The sequence below is a fragment of the Xylocopa sonorina genome, chromosome 5, assembly GCF_050948175.1.
Source record: "Xylocopa sonorina isolate GNS202 chromosome 5, iyXylSono1_principal, whole genome shotgun sequence".
Classification (NCBI taxonomy): domain Eukaryota; kingdom Metazoa; phylum Arthropoda; class Insecta; order Hymenoptera; family Apidae; genus Xylocopa; species Xylocopa sonorina.
This window is the reverse complement of record NC_135197.1, coordinates 6,328,518-6,350,711: the sequence shown is the minus strand read 5'-3', so window position 1 is coordinate 6,350,711 and position 22,194 is coordinate 6,328,518. Positions and strand designations below refer to the sequence as shown.

General features: G+C 46.9%; 1 protein-coding gene across 9 annotated transcripts in view; it reads right to left on the bottom strand.

The window, feature by feature from the left end:
• The window catches only part of LOC143423551 (rho guanine nucleotide exchange factor 17), a 50,889-nt gene that overhangs the window by 5,901 nt on the left and 22,794 nt on the right, over nt 1-22,194 (bottom strand). For 4 of the 9 annotated variants that reach the window (XM_076894949.1, XM_076894952.1, XM_076894950.1 and 1 more), the window contains exons 7-19: nt 21,458-21,761; nt 20,648-20,948; nt 9,317-9,394; nt 5,239-5,316; nt 4,301-4,405; nt 4,065-4,181; nt 3,456-3,742; nt 2,845-2,982; nt 2,627-2,721; nt 2,310-2,532; nt 1,677-1,768; nt 890-1,157; nt 411-518 (exon numbers count right to left, since the gene is read on the bottom strand). In XM_076894949.1, the coding sequence (XP_076751064.1) occupies nt 411-518; nt 890-1,157; nt 1,677-1,768; nt 2,310-2,532; nt 2,627-2,721; nt 2,845-2,982; nt 3,456-3,742; nt 4,065-4,181; nt 4,301-4,405; nt 5,239-5,316; nt 9,317-9,394; nt 20,648-20,948; nt 21,458-21,761 (2,194 nt within the window). The remainder of the gene's footprint in view (nt 1-410; nt 519-889; nt 1,158-1,676; nt 1,769-2,309; nt 2,533-2,626; nt 2,722-2,844; nt 2,983-3,455; nt 3,743-4,064; nt 4,182-4,300; nt 4,406-5,238; nt 5,317-9,316; nt 9,395-20,647; nt 20,949-21,457; nt 21,762-22,194) is intronic. The other 5 variants (XM_076894954.1, XM_076894955.1, XM_076894956.1 and 2 more) reach the window with 3 other exon arrangements.

Sequence of the window (22,194 nt, the reverse complement as noted above, 5' to 3'; positions counted from 1 at the left end):
ATCGTTCGAATTTTAGTAGCATCGGCTCAACGAAAACGGAACCCATTTTTCGGAAATAAATATACACCGTGTATCATAAAATGGATAGGTTTTTAAAAGAGAACGAAAGGACTCGTACTACAAGACAGTCTATGACAAGTAACAAAATAATTGTTAATAACTCAAAAAACATGATGGGTATGTAAGATGTGACGGAATTCCCGAGTTAGAATATTCATTCTCGGCATACAGTGACATAAATAAATTTAAGATTTATTCCGGTTCAGGCTTTAGTGGTATTGTAATTACTATCCGTTACTACTTGCATGTGCATACGTGTGCGTGTATGTGTGTATGTGTGTACGTGTACGTGACTCCTCGTTGTACAACACTATTTCGATCCAATTCAAACTTTCAATCAAGAGTATTACCTATCTAACTGTATGTTCCCGCCACTGGCATCGACATCCTGGACCGAGATGCTTATGCCGCTCTTACTGTTCGCGAATGAAATGTTGTTAGTCACGCACGAATTCGATCTAAAATATAATAGAAATAAAGTAAGGTCCCCCTTCTACTAGCCTACAAAGTATTACAAAAAGAAGAAAAAAAAAAAAGAATTATTCCTTGAAAACCACCCCCCTTACCCTTTAAAACCGTCTTTCTCCTTCTTTTCAAGGACCTCGACAAATTGAATGCTTTCTGGATTTATATACATATTGCTTGAAACTTTCAGATGCAGTCGCACACATTTTGGACGGAGACTTCGCTGATATCGTTGCCAGAAGTATCTCACGGAACCCGATTAGATCGCATCGAAAAGCTTCGAGCAAGAGGAACGGCAAGAACCAGCGTAGCGAGAGCCCCAACAGACACCCCTGATCGTTCGCAAGAGGGAACGGGATTCTACCTTTGCGTGCACGCCGGGATTCCAGCGATGCACAAGATCCTCGCGTTGCAGACACCGTTGCAGGACGTCACCTGGGGTGGTTCCGGTGCCAGGCTCAGCACGCAGACTTGACCCACGTAGCCGTCGCTGTTGCACACCCAAACGTCCCTGGAGCCTTGTCCATTGGCCAAGGTGGGCGCTGCGCAGGTGAACTGCAAGCCAGCCCGAGTCTTTCGAATCGGCAGAGGTCCGTCGAACTCTGGGCAGGGCCTCCTATCAGCGGACAACGCTGTAAGTCGAGACACATCGGCACAGGTCAGACTGCGAAATGCACGCGCTTCCTAGCGAACCGTGTCAGAGTTCACGAGCCTCGCGTGCCCAGGATCGTTTTCATTCATTTCGTAATTCACATTCTTTATCTTTCTGTTCGCAGACGCTTTCGTGAATGAACATTTTTAGACAGAATCAAGGGAACGAAGAGTCGCTTCCCAAGCGCGGAGACTCGAGAAACCGACGCGAGCGTGTTCAACAATTCACGAAGACACGCGAATAGAATTGCTTGCGAACGATCGCGAAGGCCATCGAGAGAGTTCGCCATCGAGACGACAGTTGCTAACATCACCGAAAGCGCACGGATCTATAGACATTTATAAACACTCTGCGTCGTCGTTGAACACACGACTCAAATCTCCTTACTGCTCTCATCCAAACTTGAGAATAAGAACGTACAGACAATGCGTCGCCTTTTAACGATCCTGACCATAGCCAGAACTCGCAAACTCCACTTACAGTTCGATTTCCAACTCACCTAATTTCTGTTTGGCCTCGTTAAAGCTTTCCTCCCAGCTGGCTCTTTTGTCCGGCTTCGTGAACATCACGGAAATGTTCTCGATCCCGGCCCTGAAAACGCGAAACACAGGTGTCACACAATCTGGCGGATGGTCACATTGCTCTTTCGGATAGGGATCGCTAGGACCTCTCGTGACGTTGCACGTGCACGTGGATCGAAAACGTGAGGCACGGCCACCGCAAAAAGACACTCATTGTGAGGCTGGACGGCTAACGGGTCGGAACGGTGACATTTAACGAACTGTCATCGCGCAAGTTCGACAGTACGAGGGACTCCTTTGAGTTGGAATTAATCAGCGACGCCATTTGTTGGTTTAAATGACGTTCGAGGGAAGATACACGCGCGCGAACTTCTCGCCGAGAATGGCACAATGGAACGTGGAGACGAATGGGGGCTCGTTTAATGGGAACCGTTGTAAATTGCGAGGTTGATTCACGGCCGATGAAAGAGCTTTTCATGTTACGGAGTATGGAGTCCGAAGCGTGCTGGATAAAAGTTTAATAGGAACCGTTCGGGAATCAATCTCTCCGCCTGCACGTTTCATCAGATTGCTCGACGCGAGGCGCGACGAAACTTGGAAGCGTTACTTACTGAGTATTGAGCGTCAATTCCAGACAAGCCAACTGCGAATGCGCCGCGTTTCTTTCGGCTAATTGACGCTGCGCCTGTCCCAGCATATCCTTGATAAGATCCTCTAATTGCTGCTTCGCGCCGTGCAACGTTGCTGCCAGTTCCTGAAGCTGAGTCAACGTCGCGCAGTCCTCGCGAAGATGGTCCACCTCGCGGGCCATTCGCCTCAGGTTCTCGTCTTTGGCTGTTCAAGATAAGGAGACACCATTTCTGTTAATCGGCTGATTATTTTTTATCTCATTCCTCTAGAAGCAAGAATTAAAATTGCTTTTCGATACCTTTCATGACTTCTAGGTCGTCCAGTGGTATTCTCATTAACATTTTGTACTTGTTTGCTTCCAGTAGGCCAACCAGACTATTTGGGCAGGAACTTCTGAAGGAAAACACGTAGGCGAGGGAAAGAGAAAAATGTGTAAGTATAAGACAAATGTATCGAGAGTTTCAAGCATAATCGTAAAATGGGAGAGTATTGAAATATAATAATTCAGGGACTCACGTCGATGGTTTTCTAATAGTTCCACTCCTCCTTTTGATACTGGTGATAACGAGCAGATCGGAGAATAAAAATAGCGCGCGTTCCTTTCTTGTCCCTTGATTCGAGGCGATGGTGACCAGATCGTGGCGAATGAACGCTCTGTGGCAAAAATAGTCGCGTCAATTCAGACGAATCTTTTTGTTTTCATAGCAATTTCTACCGCGACACGCATCGGTATTGGGAATCGATATCTGCCGTGCACGCTTAAAGGTTGAGTAGTTCATGAAATGAAGAAGCGAACGCAGGGTTTCACGCGCAGCTGTTCGACGAAGCCCCCCTATCGTGCGTTCAATTTCTTTCCATCGTTTTCCCTACATTCTCTCGCGAATTGTATAGAAAAAAAGTACAAGCTTCCAGAGGACAAATAAATTAGAAAAATCCTAGTTCGCCAGAGCGTTTTGAACCTCGCCGTGTTACATTGTCCCTTTAAATACTCCGAAGCTTGCACGTACAGACGAAAGTATTTTACGATTTAAAAATATTCCTCGCACGTCGGGCAAATTTCCTCCTCCCTCGAATTCGTTCCTGAACGCGTCGTCCGGTCGTGCGATAAAGAGAGAGGGCAAGCTCACCTATCGTTCGTCACGATACCGGCGAGACCTTCGACGAGCGCCTGCACCTCCCTCAAAGTAGTTTGCTGTTGCTCCCACTCGAGGGACTCCCTTTCCGTGCAATTGATCTTCACGACCAGCTCGTGCACTTCCTTCTGAGCCGCCTGCAGCAGCTCGTAGTCCGGATGCGTGGTGTCGGTGTGCTTCAGCAGCCTCTGGATCAGCAGCTCGTAACGCGGTATCTTCTGCACCGGTTTGATCAATAACTGATCCAGCCCCAGCTTTCCTTTGTGCTCCCGTTCCATTGTCTGTTATGTGGAAAAGGGGCGATCGAGGTATATCGGATTTACTATTTACGATTCGACGAAGACGAATGGAAAGCTGTGACGCGCGCGTGGAATCGAGAAATACTGATGCGTTTTTTCGTTTTTTTTTCTCCTCTTTTTCCTTTACGGTCGAACGTCCTGTTGCAAAATAGTCTCGAGTACGTTCCGCCGGTTTGTTTAAGAAATTTATATGAGCAAAGAGCCGTGGAACGTAATGGAGTTAAACAGAAGCTGCCGGCCGACAATGCAGACGATAAAAATGCTAATTGGGACAGGGGAAATGAAAGAGAATGCGGTGTAGTACCTCGAGGAATCGCGCGAAAGCCGGTTTCGCTTGGCAGGTCGTTTTTATCGCCTTCCTCGCGGACTTCCAATTATCAAGGAAAAGAGTGTACGTCTCCAGGACGACTGGCTTGGTGAACTGCAAAGAAACGGCGAACGATCACTAAAATTTATATTAAATCGGCCAGAATAATCCTCCTGTAGCGGATAATAATTATATCCGAATGAAATAATTTAGATTTCGATGCGGGAACCTACCACGTCGAGGAATACATCGCCAATCGTCTGCTTGAGTTCCCAGGTATCCAGTCTTTTACGCAGTTCCTCCAGAAACACCTCGTGGTGATTAAGAATCGAGGGAATCTGGAAATAATTTTTCTCGATGCACACAAGTAAATAGGAGACGAACGACGTAACGTTTGTCGATCCCAAAGTACAATATTTGCACTCGAGATTGTATTACCAAAGGAGAACTGTTCGAAATTTGGTAAATGTCAACGTTACGCGAAATGCTGAAGTTCGAACGCGGTAACGGGGATCCAACGAGCGTGCTCGATTTTAACGTAGTTTCAGTTCGTTCGTAAAACGTGGCCGCCGCTCGAACAAACCGCATCACGTGTAATCTCGTTCCTCTTAATGGATCGATAATGAGCGTTTTTCTTTTTATCGTAACGCCGCGTTTACGAGATCGGTAATTGGACGTCTCACTTTACGAAGTTTAATAACAAAGTAACCTAACCGCGCTCTATTAGACGCGATACCGTGTCAATCGTTTCCGCGTCCACGTTCGCGATCGGTCAAGAAGTAACGAACGATTGTTCGCGGCGCGACGCGGGTACGATGTCGAAGGTGCGAAAGTACGCGTCCGTCTGACGGTTGAACAAGTTAATTGGAAAGCCATGGCAGCCGAACATCGATCGTGTAAACCGCGTCAAAGGAATTCGCGCGAGCAGATTTCACTTTCATTCAACTTCTTTTATCGCTCGCCGCTTCTGTCCGAGCGAATTCCACCGCTTCTGGATTTCGCGGAATTTATGGCAAGTAGAAAGCTGCGTGTACGGTCAGACGCGCGAATAATACGCTTCTCTATCGTTGTATCGATTCTCTCGTTACGTTGAACAACTATCGTTCTCTTATATGTCGAGATATTCTCATTATGAGGGAGTATAAAGTTATGTATTTGGAAAAAAGTTTACCTGATAAAAGATCTCGTCCACAGTCGCTGCGTCCACCAAACCGGCATTTTCGGGGCTTTTCAATGGCTGTAGGTATTTCTAAAAAATCAAAATATCAGCTTTACCTAGAACATAATCCATTGTCACGCTGTGTTCCTCAAAATTAATTTGGAGAACTCGATAGCACGTTTGTCGACCGAACCATTTATACCAAGCCCTTATTGTTCTCGATTCGAGCCCATCCGAAACAGCCCGTTTCCAGCGAACTAATTCTTTCGTCAAAATTCGAAATATTCGCGGGTCACATTAATTACCAGCTGGGAATATAAACACGTCGAGTTAATTATAAGTCCGACACCGCTAAGCTTCGTCCCACAACCGGTCGCATTTTTCCTTTCGTTCCTGCGTGTCAGCTGCCAACGAAATATTCAGGTTAAACGTCTCTCTTTCTCTTCTCATTTTTTTCTCTTTCTCTCTCCCCCCGCCGCGATTCATAAATAAATTCGTAGGTAGGTCCGTTAATGCGGCAGCAACGCGATTCCCTGAATTCCGTTTCGCGGGGCCGCGGAAAAATATATTATTTCGGGGCGAGAATGAACGGGGGATGAAAAAGTACGCGCGTCGCGACCGTTTTTAAGCGGATAAACGATAACTTAACGGTCGTTGATAGAACGCGAAATAGATTTTTACGCTTGCAGAACACCCCGTCGCACTCCGCTACACCGATTGGAACGGAATTTCGTGGAGTTGCGCAACGCGGTGCACAGAGATAGAAAGCTGTATTTCCGGTGTGAATAAACAACAGGGACCGTTTCTCGGATCGCGTTCGAACGCGTAGGATCGTCGAGCAGCCACCGGGAATGAAAGGGAGCAAGGGTATCGATCGAATCGGGGAAGCCCCGAAGGACGTGATCAATTGGATCTAAGGTTCTCCGCGGATGTTTAACTTTCGAAGAGTGGGTAGCTGTGCTGCGGGGTATTTTTAGCGGCTCCTATGTTAATGGATCTCCGATTCTGCCCGATTAAACGATCTAATTTCTACTAGACGAAGAGGCTAATAACGAGATTTCTACTAGACGAGCGAAAATTTGCATTTGGGTCCGTGCACCCGCGGTGCAAACGTATCCCGTAAACGTGCACGGGTTGAAAGTTTGTTGGATCGCAGCTTCGCCCCGTAATAAGATTAAAGAAGTTTTTCCTCGCCGCTCTAATTGTCTCGTCGTAGCTTGCACGTTGATAACAGAACGTTCCCGTCTCTTAACTTCGTTTGGCGTTCCACGAGTTAGCATAGAATCGGCCGCAGCGATCGAAGTTCACGGTGAAACCGGTTTATTTGTGCTGTCCTGATGGATGCCTTTCTAGTATTTTTCTAGACCGAGGCGACGACATGAAAAATCGCGGGTCCCGCGGCGTGGCCAGCCCGGCAAGGCCGTCGCTAAATAATCGTTCGGTTCGAACAACAATCATCGTGGCCGGTCGTGTTTATAAAATATGACAATCAAACGTTCGGGGATGAACGCGCGCTCTGTTGCGGAATTCGAATTCTTCTGGTGAATCAGTGCGGAAAAATTCTCACGATGGAAGTCTCGTCTTTCATCTCGCCACTTTTAACGTCCACCGTTCGATCGGTAGGGTCCTCAAATTTGTATGCGACGCTACGTAGAATGTCACGCTGACGCTAAACTGTCCAGCTTATCGTCGACTTTAACCGCTTGCGTTTCAATCGCGCGTTTCAGTTTCTTCGACGGTCAGATCGACGTCCAAGGAACGCGTAACTATAATTGTTTAAAGAGAGAAGAGTTCGCGAGACAAGCGTTCATCCGTTTGTCATCCATCAGAATAGACGGTGTGTTTTCAATGCGCGGTCTCCATCGTCGATATAGTTTCGCAGCACGTGGCCGAACGTCTGTTGCGATTTTCCAGTCACGATTAACCGCCGTGTGTACCGAAAGGAAGAATTTAATAATCCTCGTGAAGCTACACGATAAATTTCATCCCGCGCATATAAATTGGATCGCGGAAAATAAATATACCGGCAGAAACCGAGCGTTGTTTCCGTTATACGCCGCGATATTAACGTTAGAATCGATACGGCCGCGGCACGGTATTGTCTTTTATTGCTTCCACCTTTTAATAACGGATGCTCGACCGGCGTCGATCCACCGAGCTCCGTAGTAAACTTTTTACGAGGCGGATCGGTGAATGTCTGGAGACGCGGACGTCCGCGGAGATGCAAATGTTGCGCGAAAATAGACGAACGTTAAGGCGAACCGAAGCTTGGATTTAATACGCTGCCGCTTTTTGAATATAACGCACGAAACGAGCCGCTCGGGTTTATTGAATGTTTGCACGCTTAACAATGGATATATCGAGTGCGAATCCGTCGGTGATAATATTTGTTTCATCTACTTGCTACGCGGTAATGCTTAAATCAACATTTGCCTCGCGATTTTCCGCGATGTTTTTTTACATATTACCCGTACGCGCCCACGGGCGAGTAATACGGAAATACAAAATCTAAAAGATGCGTAAACCATACTTCCAATAAATATTACAAAAATTTTAATCTACCTATCTCAAATTATAATCGCTCGACGATGTTTACAACGATACGGAAAAAATGCTGTCTACCAAAGAACTCGAGTTCTACTTTAATACTGGAGAATAAAATATAATTCAACGTGCAGAAAGTAACAGTATGTTCCGTTCGCCAAGCAGTCGCCTCCCTTTTGCCTTTCATCGGCCGCGACCCTGGCTCGCAGGATCGCAAAGGTTGCACCCCGGGTTACGCGTCGATTCGCAACACTGTTTATGACGAGTCGTCCCTCCGTGATCGTAACGTGTCACGAACCGGCGACACGGCAATTACGCCGGACTAATTACAGGGCATTATTCACGGAAGCCCCCTAGCATTCGATAGGAACGAGTATAGAAGAAAAATCCTCGAGGCAGACGCGGTTTCTTTGAACGTCATACGACGAAGGAAGGAAACGACGACTGCTCTTCCATCGCAGGGTCTACCGAAAGGTCGCGACGTATCTCGTTAAAAGTACCAGAACGGAGGAATTTGGACATCCACGCGTGCGAAAAGGACGAAGGGAGAGTACGAGTTGTATAATGGGAATAGTTGTTCGACATTAATTTGTGCTCGCTGGAATAAAAGGTAACGCGTGGATATCGTTTCCGGGGAAATTTAATAAATGGAAACATTCTCATTATTTTCAAGCTCCACGTTTAACCTTTCCCTTTCTCGAGCTTCAACTTTAACCGTAAAAAATTGTCACACTGTTCTTAGGAAAACTAATTAATCTTTTAATAGGATCTCTTAAAGTCCCGACAGCAGTAAAAGTCCTACGCTGATACTCTTTTTTCTTCTTTTTTACGTATTTATCATTCCGTTTATTTCTTTAACTCCGTGCACGTTTCACTTTTTCCTGAAGCCATTTTCGCATCATTTATTTATTTGCTGCGATACGATTCTCTAGAATTCGCGCGCGCGCAAGGAGGAATTGTCGGGGAATCGAGGCTGGCCCGGTGAGAAGAGATTATTTAATTGAAACGGATTGTTCCGATCGTTTCGGGAAGTTATCGGGAAATGCTCCTAATCTGAATGGCACGTTTCCTGAAAACAACAAGCCAAAGATGCGGGGCTGCATAACTTAACGAGAAGCTGTTCACGAAGTAGATCACTCGAGTGGAATCCTTGCTCGTACGAAGTAAATAAACGGGCAACGAGCTTGTTTACGAGAAACAAGGCCGCGGCTTCGATGTTCGAAGAACTTTCGACAAGCACATCTCCGTCGACATGTTCGCCAATATTCTCTACTGGTAAACGAAACAGGAACGATTCGAGGTAAACGCGAACGGCGATGTTTCGCGTATTGCTCTAACAATCGATATTACCCATATTCGCAAAAGGCAAATATTTCTCCGGCTACGTACCGAATTAATTGGTAAAATACGGGAAAAACATTCGCTGAACAAATTTATCCACGATAGAACCACAAGCTCGGACCGAATTTCACGGAATCTGCTTGGCTATTCCGCGCAGCGGAATCGCATCGATTTGCAAGTTTTATTAAAACGGCGATCTACTCACATTGACTAGTATTTGCAGTGCCTCCACGTACGATCGCTCTGTATCGTATAGCTCCACGACTACGTGAGTCCTGGTGTCCTGAAAAACGCAAAGATCGCACATATAAGTAACATTCCGCAGAGATTGGATCTGTCGGGCAGTTTTATCAATGAAAATAATTAAATTCGCCTTGATCTAGCCAAAAAATGAGAAAGAAATTATTTTCCGATTTAGCTACAATTGTTCCAATTAAAAAGCTCTCGCGTCTTGAGAGATCTAAGTTAAAAAGTGCGAGCACGTGAACGAAAGCATCGAAAAAATCTTTTTAATTATACACGTACGTATTAACGCGAAATCTCGTTGGCTCTATTGTTCTATTAAGTATTGAATAATCAGCTACTATCTAGCTATTGTTTCGTAATAAAGATCGCACGTGCTCGTGTACATATCGCGTGAACACGTGTACCTCTCACGTGCTCGTTGGCATCGCCGTAACATCGATTAAAAGAAAAAGTCTGTTTTCAGTTGCGTAACGCGTAAGACGCAATCTTACGCTCTGACGTCCGACAATTGTGCCGCGATTAGCAATTATAACGTAATAAGGGGCAACATCGTCGAGGTCTGGTCCAGATACGTCTCAGTCTCGTCTCGTCCTCGAAAGACGTTTCTCTATTGTACACCTACAACCCCTTGCAAGTAGAATTTCGTCTGTTTATGCGACGTGTTGCGAATGACTAGCACGTTGCGTCTATAATGCCAATCTATGCATCTCTTCTTACTTCTCTAGCATTGCAAGAAAAAAGAAGAAAAATAGCAAAGACTAATAAAAAAAAAAAATTTTAATTAAAATCTACTTGTATCTACGAAACGAAAAAGAAATCCCGCAAAAGCGTAGAAGCAGCAGTCTGTTCCATCCCTTCATCGTTCCCTCTTAAACGTCTTTGTAACAAATATTTCTCGAAAAAAGTTTGGCGCAGTTCGGCTCGTCCCCTCGACAAATACTCCCCATCCTCCGCGCAACGAGTTACGCAACTTCCCACGCGTACCGGCGGGCAATAAAATGCAATTTCACGAAGACGGAAGAGCGGTGTAACGCGGCCAGATCGAGCGGCAAAAAAAGGTTTCTGAACCGCCCGTTAAACAATTTATCCGGCGAATGCCGTGTGCACGCTTCCGCGTGGAGTGACTGATGGTAGGTGAAAAAGTGCGTGCCGCCGTGAAGAAACGGGACGAGCACATGGTCGGGAGGCGATACGCGGTTGTGCGTACGGTGTTTGGGTGGCGGATTCGTGTAAGCATGAAAAGGAAAGCTACCCACGCGGTCTGCGCTGACACGCTCGTTATTTTCGCTGTCCACCGACGGCTGGCTGATGAGCTTGCGATCAGCGTTCATCGTCATCCTCTTCTACCACTTTTGCCGATCCCTCGATACGGTTTCGCTACTGTAATCGCGCATCAGTCCGGCACCCCGCATCGGAGTCCCATCGTAGATCGTTCGTTGATCGTTTACGCCGACTTTTGTCCGATCGCCGCGTATTTTCTCGACCGGGGAAAGAAAAGATCTAACGGCCGGGATGAGCAATCGAAGGCATGATCCCGTTCACTGGTTTCGCAAAGTGTTTATTTGCTCCTATTAATGTCTTTGACGTGATTAAGTTAAAGGCAGACAGTTTGTTGGCTTCACACAGGACTAGAAAGAAGAAAGGGTTCGTTTTATAACTATTCTTCTGGTAGAGTAACTAAGTGTGTTAAGCGGAGGCCATCTCGTTGGGAAAATAATTTCAAAGATGACCTTTCCCTTCAACTCTTGGAATAGTTACGCGTAGAACGCGTTGGAGTAATTACAACGAGTTACCAGCAATGGCGACAATACCGTCGAGAGGAGGTAATCTTCTTTTTAATAAAACTTTCTTATTTCTTCGGCTACTCGCGCGGAGGATCGCCACCGGGATCCATTTGCCCGTCGCACCCGTGTCCCACTAAAAATACCGTGAATCGTGTAAAAGTTATATCCGGTTACAAACGCGAAAGAGTTGCAATATCGGAAAAAGTTAACGACGTGAGAAAAGGAGGTTTCCTTCGATCAGAAATCCCCCCTCCTTATCAGCCGCGAGCATCGTTCGTTTTATCCCAGCGTCGGTTTTATCGGATTAACATTTTCTTGGTGGCACAGCGCACGGGAATTATTAATAAGGCGATTAATCTCGGAATAGAGTCGCATCGTTACAACCACCGAACAGTAATTTCCAATTATAACCCAGATCGTTCTCTAATACCAAAACGTGAAATGCTATGCCACCCATCTTACTGTCCAATGAGAAATGATTAAAAAACAATGTTCCCCTCTTTCAATTTAGTCGCACAGATAGAGATGAATCGTACGATATCAGTGGGTCAGATCCGAAACGAAAACCGCCCCGCGTTCTCGCTCGAGCGTTTCTCCCTCACAGTGATTCAGCAGTGCCACTTTAAATGCTCGCGGTCCGCACGTCCGGCGAGTTTCGCCGTTTTCACGCGGAGCTTTCACACTTCGGTGCTGGATGATCATACGTCGAACACGTCGCGCATGTACCACCGTTCTTCCACGCCGCGTTATATTTAGCGAGCTGACTCAGGGCCCCCCTCGTGAGCTTGCAAACTCCCCTTTCCATCTTTCTCGCTCTCCAACGCCTGTCCTTCTTTCCCGCCGTGGAACTCGTCCATTCCGCACGATTACCGAACCGATTACATTCGAGCGGATCCCAAGACCTGATTTTCGTCTCCTCGACGCCCGCCGGACCGGATACGGGATTTTAAACGCATCAGGGGACACCTCTCCAGACGACATTGGGGGTGCGCGATCGCGCGCGAGAATCGTACGGAAAATAATCATCGAGATCGCTGATTTATGTATTTTTTTTTTTTCATGGCAAGAAAAATTGGAAGAAAAATTGCTATCGAATTGGGGAGAGTTCTAGGTCTTCGATTAAGAACGAGTAATATGTACTTGATTATTGTTTTAAGCGGTGAATAACAAGTGGAGTCTAGTGCATACGCGTAACCAACGACGCATTAAATGTTCCGCGAACAAATGCAACGCGTATGCACGCGTGTAACATGGTAATAGGAGGTCCTTGGCGATCTTAGAGCTGAAATGCGTTCTCACGTGAAATTAAATCAATAATAGAGAAACGCGACGTTGTGAAAGCAGATTGGCTGATGTTGATGCAAGGCTACGTCTACCTTCTACAAAATCAGTATAATGTACGAGGAAATACGCGTTTCCTTCTCGATGGAATCCGAGATCCGTGATACCGTCTATTACTGTCAGCCTGTCTTGTCATTCTCGTCACTGCCTCGAGCTCCGTCTCATAATCTAACGTTTGCTGTATCAATTAAACGAGCCGAGAGGTCCGTTATTTATCTCCCGTAAAAAGTAAATTCACTTAACGGGAGAAGCAGTATTGCTTGAAATTGATTTCCTCGAAATTTTTTCCAAAGACACGCGCGGGAACAATTTCCATTACTTCACCGTTCGATGGTAGTGATATAGTAGCGCATAACAAACGCGTGCGAGCTAATTCGAGAAGCTCTATCCCTTTTATCGAACACGTTGCTTTACTGGAAGTTGATCAACCTTCGTCGGATTATTTTTATCCTTTTTATCCTGGATTATTTATAAATTGGGTAAAAAATTTTGTTTACTAGCTATAGATCGCGCGACAGCGCACACTGTCGCACATATGATTTTTATTTATTGCGCGACTCTGTTCCCGTCCGTGTGACATTAAACAACGATAGCTCCGTCGAACGCAGCAGCTTACAGCTAAGGAGCTTTCGCAGAAGACAGGGAGGCTGAAACACACTCTTTGACCTTTTTATTCTTCCCTTGTACGCTATCGCTCGCGTTATCGTCCCGTTGTTTGTCGCGCGCTATAGAACCCCACCAGAGGAGAGAAATTAAAAAAGAAGAACGTACCCGAGGAATAGAAAAACGAAGAGAATTTACAATAAAACAGTGGTACGCGTTCTACATTCGAGCAGGATATATTGATCGATAAATTATACTTTCTAAGCAGCTTCGTTGCTTATAATATATGCCAGTTGGCACTATCAATTCTAGGAAATGCTGACTTCTGCTATTTACGCGATAATACAAGTTTTAATATTCCAAAGGAGCTACCCGTTAATCCCGTTCAAGCAATTCCAAACCAAAGGTTAATTCCTGACCTTTGCTAAATATCAGGAGCATCGTCTGGTACTTATGCGATTGCCGCCGATTAGAAGAACTAAAAGACGAGCCGTCACGTGGCAATTGTCGTTGCGGAACACCGGAACAACGCGCCTTATTTACCGAACGTCAAAAGATTTAACGCGCGCAATTAACGTCCCATCGCGATCGACCCTGATTAAATTATTCACGGTAATTAGAATCGACAGTCGGATATTCCGCGTCGAACGATATTGTGTAACGCGTTGTTAAAGAGCTGCACAGAGCTGTTCATGCGGCCACCAACACTGACACGATTATTCTCTACGTTTCTTAGATCGTGAGAGCAGCAAGTGGTACGCGGCGATCCGAATAGAATCGAGAGTAAATAGAAGTGGCGGCTGAGCTTACGTGATGCACTAGCAAATATGCAGTTCGTACGCCAGCGATAGTATTACTTCTACCCGCTACCAGCAACGTTATCGAAAGCTCCTGGATTTTTCTAATCGCCTAAACGTTCATCGCAAAGTACCCTTCGATCCAGACGTTCCATTCTACATGCTACTCTACTCGTACCTCCTCTCTCTCGCTGATCATACCATCAAGCTACACCATACCAAATGAACCAAACAAAACCCATCTCTCTCTCTCTCTCTCTTTCTCTCCCTCTCTCTCCCTCTCAACTTCACCAACTAACTCTACAACTCCCAAACCTCGAGCCAATCAATCGTAACTCCCGACTCCAATAAAAACGCTACGATCAGCCAACTAGTCTATCGAGCAGCTCCCGTCGATTGCCATTCTTCCAGCGATTCTCAATAAACTCACACGTGACTCGAGACGATCTAACGAGGCCGGACCAGCCTGGCCACGAGGACACGAACATACGAGATCTCTCTCTCTCTCTCTCTTTCTCACTTGCTCGCGCGAAACGTCACATCGAGTGTCTATACGCGCGTTCCCGGCACAGTGTTATCCGGTTGTCACGGATCCGGCCACTCGACGGTTCCCTCGTCACCGTTCGCGTATTAACCGATACTCTCGATCGAGGGTTGCAGGCACGTGACACGAGCGACGGAGCCGGACACGGCGATCGAGCGGCAAACTCGACCGGGGGTGGCTTACGAATGAAAGCTCGGAGGTTCCTCGCGGTACACCAGCGAGACACGGCGTTACGCCTGAAACTGGCGACCCGTCGCACAACCACGGCCGGAGGCTGATCGATGCCCAAGAGAATAGGCGACCGCCCCGCGGAGCAAGAGAGGCGGGTGTCTCGCTTCCAGAAGCGCCGGCGCGTGATCTCACGTGGATTACACGCGCGCGCCCGTGCACCCTGCTCCGGACCGTCCGAGAGGAGGTTCGCCGGCGTCGCGCGGCCGACCTTGTCCCAGGAAGGGAAGCTGCCGCCGGTGGACCGAACCGTGCCGGCCTTGCAAATCGGGACCGAACGTGCCGCGCGCGCGACAATCGCGGCCAGCCGTAATCGCGTTTCCGGGACGAACGGGCGGGAAGTCATCGCGAATTACGATCATTACGACCTTGCACAGTGGTCCTCTCGATCTGGACTGAGAGAGCCGCCGCGTAGGCCCGCGCAACCACCGCGTTCACGGTTCGTTTTATCGCGCGGAGGGTGACAGAGCGTGACGAGTATTCGGAACGAGGGCGGAGAGGTCGAGCGGACGGCGAAGGGGTGAGATTCATGGCCGTGATTCGCTTGCTCTCGCCATTCGAGTGGAATTTAATGATGCTTGATTTTCGAGTGGGTGTTTAGTGCTGCTTGTTGGTCGTTGTTGGGTCGTTGTCTCCTTTCTGTTTTTTTTTTTTTTTTTTTAGGGATACTTTGGTGATCTTTCGATGCTAGTTTTTATACGATGGTCTTCGATTAAGCACGATGCGATACGCAATCTGCGCCGCGTAAAGCTTTAGTCGGAAACGCGTAGTTTTGAAGGGATGTCACTACGTGTTCGTATTGAATAGTATACTTTCTCGAATACAAGATGTTCGCAAACATTATTAATTTGACGCATTTATCGCGTGAAACGTGTGCAATCGCTAACGTCAAATATGTCATCCCGGATAATATGTTATTAATAAATGGCCATGGTCGTTCCAAACTCTTCCAAGTTATGTCAACAAAACGCAAACCGCTACAAATAAATCGCACTCTTCCTAAAAGTTAATTTGATCTTATTTCATAAAATTGCGCAATTTAGTTACGTTATTCGCGGAAATCTATTCGCACGAGTGTTCTCGCGAGCCTGTTCGGTGACACCGGAAGTTCACACCTGCGCCAAGCAGAGTTAACACGTGGTCGACTATTTCCGCAGGACGTCTACCGAGAATAACTCATTTCTCTCGGCAAGGATGTCTCTGTCGCTCGTTAATAAGTTCCTTTGATATCTGGCCATCTTTGATGCTGCGTTTAATGCGCGAATATGAAACAGTTTCGCGATAATGTACGAACGAACCATTTAGCTAAACTTAAATAGATAGAAGTGGAAACAAAGTGTCGCGTAACCGAAGGGATCGCAGTTGCGACGATGATTTAAGGTTATCAGGTAACAGTGCGTTTGAATTATCTCTGTACAAAGCTCGCTTTAAAACGAAAAGTTAGTGCAAAATTATTATGCACATACGAAATAAGACTTAACCGAGTGTTTAGAATTTTAAATTCTCTCAAACCATCCCTCTTTCCCTAATTCAAATTAAATCGATCTCAAAGCGAAACTTACCGCGTCTTAATCTAATATTAGAGTAATAAATATTCCCGGAGAATTAATAAGATTTTCCTCAAAACAAACGACAAATCACTCGGCGGTATAATTCGCTAGAATAACAAATACTCCTTAAAAATAATGTTACAAACATTTTCCTCGTGCCAATCAACTATTTCGAGTACCTCGCATCGTTCTCGTACGTAGAGAATATCAGAAACGTTTTTCTACGTGTCGTCGCGTTATTATATATGCAACACGCTGCAGGCAGCGTGGATGCAAAATACAATTTGTCAGTGCGAACAAAGTGGCCAACAAAATGATGTACTGTTATTCCTGCGTTTATTGCAAGATGTACCGTGAAGCATTGAATTATTTTATACTTTTTTAACGTCTCCGGCCCTATATTTATTCCGAGGACGCTTGTTTAGTCTGCGCCAGCGTTTCTGCCTCCCAATTTTCGGGCATTTTATTCGCGTTTGTTGAACACCCTCGACGCGGCCCGTTTTCCGTTTACTTGGTTCTCGTGAGAACCACCCGCATTGTCGATCCCTGATAAACGATCGATATTTAAATCCAACTTTTGTTCAGCGAAAAACTTTCGCTGCATTGCGTTTCAATGTTACACGTAGAGACAAGTGTATCTAAGTGCGTTCAAATGTCTCAATTCCTTTCGTTTTACTTCGAAGAGAAAGAAGATAGAAATTTGGTGACGAAATGAAGAAGGGTAGATGTTCAGCGAGTTCGCGAAACGATAAAGACCGAGGATCGCTATAAATTATTCAGGAATCTACGTGGGCATCCGACGTCACGTTCGCGTGAACGTCAGGGCGGCGTGGCATTGTATGTTCCGCGATTCATTCATGAAATCCTAGAAATCTACGCAATACCGACCTAAAACCGATGACATCAGACGATAGATAAAGAATCCGGCCAAAAATATCCTTGTTTATCCGTGGCACTGCTATTTTCAACTCGTGTTAGTTTATATGTTTTCTTAGCGATCTTTCGGCTAGAAATTCGACGCGTTCTCACATAATAATATCTCTCGCCGTATTTCATGCAGCCGAACAAGCGTTATTTTCACGGGGATGTCAACCGTTTCGCTTTACTTTTTCTCCTCCCTCCCCCTCTCGCTCGACGTGACATCTAAAAATTCCCATTCCGTTCGCGTGTTAAAATACCTTGTCCTCATAAACGTTCCGATACGTTTCGTATGCCGCGATGTCGCGGTAGTAAACAGCGAATCATACTTCTCGATGCGATGAACTCGCCTGGGCATCGTACAAAGGATTCTGTTTCTTTCTGCAACGATCGCCCCCGGGTTTATTCGCGAGTTTTCACAAGAAAACGAAGGTCCTCTGTTCCGCGTCACAAGTGATTCTGCTTTACTTCACGGCGTGTAAAGCGCGCTTTCTTCCGAGGTGACTAATTTCCGTTCGCGTGTACGCCGTTTACGTGTACACGAACGCTTACGTTCTGAAAATGTATTTTTCCTCGTTCTTCGAACATACCAACCGGCTCCCATCTATTTACTGCCGCCTAGCTTTCCTCCAGGGGCATAAAGGCACGCTAATGAAATGGCAATCCGGCAAATTATGGGACTAAACGGTGGATGCACGGGAGATTAAACGGCTATTAGCTGGCATACAGCCGTGAATTAATTCGTTTCTCCCTCATTGTCTGCACGAGCTTCGTGAAAGTCTTCGTTCGGGTACCGCTCGCGGACGATTATACGGAAAAATGATGAAATCTTAGAAAGCACCGTGGTCCGACTTTCTCTGTGTTCGAACGAAGGTACGAAACGGGCCGCACTTCAGTTAAAGATAGCAACAATGGGATACAACACTGGGTGCAATTGGATTGGTTTCAATTGTGCTCCTGACGATAGACACGATTGACGCAGACCGTGTCTTTCGCGAATATCTAAAAGAAAAGGAGCAGCGGATAAATAAATAACGTTAAAAGCTCCCGCGTCTTCCTCTTGTTAATAGAAAATCTCTACCCGGGACAATAGCGAAAGTAGATATAAATTCTGCCACAGCGTTCGACTCTAACGCGAGACAAACGCGCGATCTTTCCTAGAGAACTATAAGAAGGATCGATCGAACGAGAAAATAAACACGCGAATAAACCATAGAGGCTGAATCATATATTCCTGTCCATTAGCTCCCACTCGTTCAGCAGATTTAGAATAAGGACAACTAACGTGTTGCAATTATGAATAACCCTTCTTATTATATCTCCGTTCTCTATTTCGACGGACCATTAGAAACGAACGGCGATGCGCGCCACGGTTGAACTTGAAACGAAGACAATAAGAAAAGCAATTAATACCAACAATAAATTCTTGGCTAAATTGCGGTAAATTAGAATAGCCAGTTATTACAGAAGGAGCCTATCAGCCGCTTAACCATCAAAGTCACGCGTTTAATTTACCACCGAAATTATGTCTGCCATTTAACGCTACTCCCTACGCGTCTTCCTACGAGATTGCCTCCCAAAAACTGTTCAAAGGGAAACGCACCCGGCCACGAAGAGGAGTTTAATTAACGAAAGAGCATCGACCCAGCATCCCCCTCGCCTCGTCGGACCCTCGCGGCGACGTTACACAAAAGCGGGGATGAACTTACTCGCGTTCACGCGCGTGTTGAACCCGCCTGTGTCGATGTGCACCGAGCAAGGTCGGGTTGCGTGAGAGAAGAGAAGTGAAAAAAAAAAAAAAAAAACTCCACCGCGCCATCCTCCGTCCACGGTGAGCCGGTAGAGGCTGATCGGTCCCCAGGTACACCTAAGGCCAGGAATATCCACCTGTGCACGCCCCCGCCGAGCCAGAATCAAGGGGACACTATGCTAACCTCGAGTGCACTGGCCAAACCACCAACAACTCATCCCAGAAATATGACCGTACATTATTATTAGATTACGTTTCGACCGCCAGCCTGGAGGCGTCTGCCTCGAATCACTCCGCGGACAGTTTTCCCGTTTTCTTTCAGCGACACTCGGATCTCCGAGCGATTTTCGAGCGGCGTGAACGCGCAAGAAGAAGAGATTTAAGGAAGAGATTCGATAGCGATCCGAGATGGCGCAGCCTCGTGATTCTTCTTCGCGACGTAAACTACTTGTTCGCGACTAGCAGGAAGGTTGTAAGAACCGTCGTTGCGTGTTTGAAAACGATGACGGACGGACTTGTATTAACATAGCCCATTTTAAATATTCCAAGAAGGAACACGTTCGCGGAATATTTCCCTCTCGGATATCTGAATTATTTTCTCGGTTCGAAGCATGTGGCCGGTTTAATTTCCCATATAAATTAGAGGGAGCTGCGGTGTGTGCTTCGCCGCGATTCAACCGTCCGAGCACTCGTCAAGCGTATTTCAACGCGATCACCTGTCAGTCCACGACGTTTCCCCGAGATCAAACGTTGAATCGGAGCAACGATCGGTATTTCTGTTACACGAATCGTCGCGTGAACCAATTCGGAGCGGGAACGAGAGCGGAGCATCCCGTTCCCCGGCTTTTAAATTCGTCGCCAGATGTTACAAGCGACGGTGAAGATCGCTCAAGAGGCCGCCAGAGATACGACGCCGAGATAAGATCAATCGCGGTGCTCTTGACTCGCTCGAGAGCATTGGCTTCTACCCTTTTGTTTTTACTGCCGGCGGCCTCGTTAATCGATCCGCCGATTAGCTCGTCATTACATCGCCGTCTCGTTCCTGAATACCCTTTACGCGAAATGCGATTATCATTCGCTGAGATTCCGAGTCGAATAAGAGATGAAAAACCGGAGCCAATTTAGCCGCTCCTTTTTGCTCCTTAAACGATTGGTGAAAGTATCTATCCATATACTATGTTTTAGGTGAGCGAAGAAGCTCTTAGATATCTGTGGGAACGAGAATATCGCTGGTAAACGCGCAGGAAATTTGTAGAGCGTTCATAGTTGTTTGACGATTCTGTTACGGGCGTGACGAAACTTTTGCTGCGCCCCTTCGAGCGTTTGATCATTGGGAATCTTCCATTTCTCCGCGTGCTAAAGGCAATGTCGGGTCGATAACATAATTGTACGTCTCGCGAGATGAAAATAATTCCGGCGCTCGATGTCCACGATTATTCAACGACAGCATCCGTTCTCGATCTCTCACGGTCGAGCTCCACTCCAAGACGGAACGCAATTTCGCGCAGGATAGAACCGTGCAAACAGTCGGACGTTCGGAAAACAGCGCGCCTCGATGGTATTCAAATAATGGAGTTTCAGATAATAAAGGTAGGGCAGTTGTTCGGGCCGCGAGGCACGCTTATTTATCTTCATTCGACTAATGGCTCGGAATTTGACTTGCGTCGCATTAAATAATCCTCGACGACGTTGAACGCCGCCCCCCTCGCGTTTCTTTTCGCATACACCCCCGCGAAGCGCAACGCGTAATGCATATTGAATTTAGTTGTACTCACGTTTCGGTGCGCCGGTGCGCGTGCCACCCTCTCGGACGATCCTCGAAGCAGTTCCGCGAGTAGTTCGGGGCTTGGCCCCGGAAGGCCTTCGAGTTTGCTCGGGCTGGAAGTGGTTCTATGATGGCAAGGCGTGGGCGGCTCCGAGCTGCTGTTATTCGAGCTCGTGTTGTACGAGAGATTCGCGGAAACTTTTCTACGAGGACGAAGACCTTCCTCGAGAGAGATGTCGGTGGTCCGTGGCTTCGCCATTTCCGCCTCGAGCATTTGCCCGTAGGGGCCGCGGAGAGGCCTCTTGCTGTACCTGAATAAATGAGAATGAAATTAGAATTCGATCGCGTCTGGTAGCTGCTCGAGTTCAATTCGTTCTCGACAGGTTCTCGCTTTAATCGAGAATATTGCTATTGGAATTTCTCGATACCTTGCAGATCCTTCTGTACCTCAATTCTTTTAAACTTTCTCGAATCTCAAATTAAGTTTCGTAACTGTTACTGTACTGGAGCTGCACTCCATTTTCCAGTCACTATGGTATCGATATTAAAATTACCGAGCGAGTTTTGGAAACGTGTCTGCAAACGTATCAACTAGCCAAGGGATTTAAATCTCTCCTCTCGTTCGTTCAATGTAAATTAATACAGCAAGAGGTACGGGATTTCGAGTGAGAGCCCTGGATGTCCCATCGGTCATCGAAGGGTTAAGCAAACATCCACGTCTCTCGACGTTCCCTCCTCTTAAATCGTCTGTCCCTGGACAGCCGCTTCGGGTCTATTTGCATTCTATTCCGATATATCAGCGTGCTCGTTCTCGTGTTACCTTCTAGGCGTGTGGCCCTCGCAGTCGGAGAGGTCGCTGGGCGTCGCAGGTGGCTCGTCTCTTTCCTCGCTGCTCTGAGCTGACAGCTTGTTCCTGTCGGTGTCCAAGGACTCCGGCCATTGGGTTATGTACACGCCCTTTCTCCTTTTGCTGGTGTCCCCGCGGTACCTCCTCGTCTTGCCAGACGGCGACGACGCCTCGGAGGGTGCCTCGCTCGCCGCCTCGCTACCCTCGCTGGCTTGACTCAACCGTGGCTCCTCGGGCGGGGGTGTTATTATCACCTCGTGGGGCTCCAACCTACTTTCTGCAGGAAATGATCGTCCTCGTTTCAATTTTTAACCTCGCCGGCTGCCACGGACGAGGAAATGTAACGAACAAATTGAATCTCTCCCGGGGAGATTGAAAGGCGAGGGGTTCTTTCGCCGCCATCGGTTGACATCGAGGAATTCAGATACTCGAATTATCGACAGACGCGTAACGCTTCTCGAGGAATACGACCTCTCGGGAATTAGATTACTTGGTCGAGCGAATCAAAGGGAACGTCTGCCTTCCGAGATTATCGAGCCTAATCGAAGCGAGCGCAGGGATAAATAACACGGTTAAAAAAGAACCGCTACGCTGAGTACGGAGGATAACCATTAGCCGTCTGCTTTAACGACGCGCGACTAACGCGAGCCTACCTAACTTCCCCGATAAATAGAAAGAACAGTGAGACGAGAGATCGCAAGAAAAGCAGT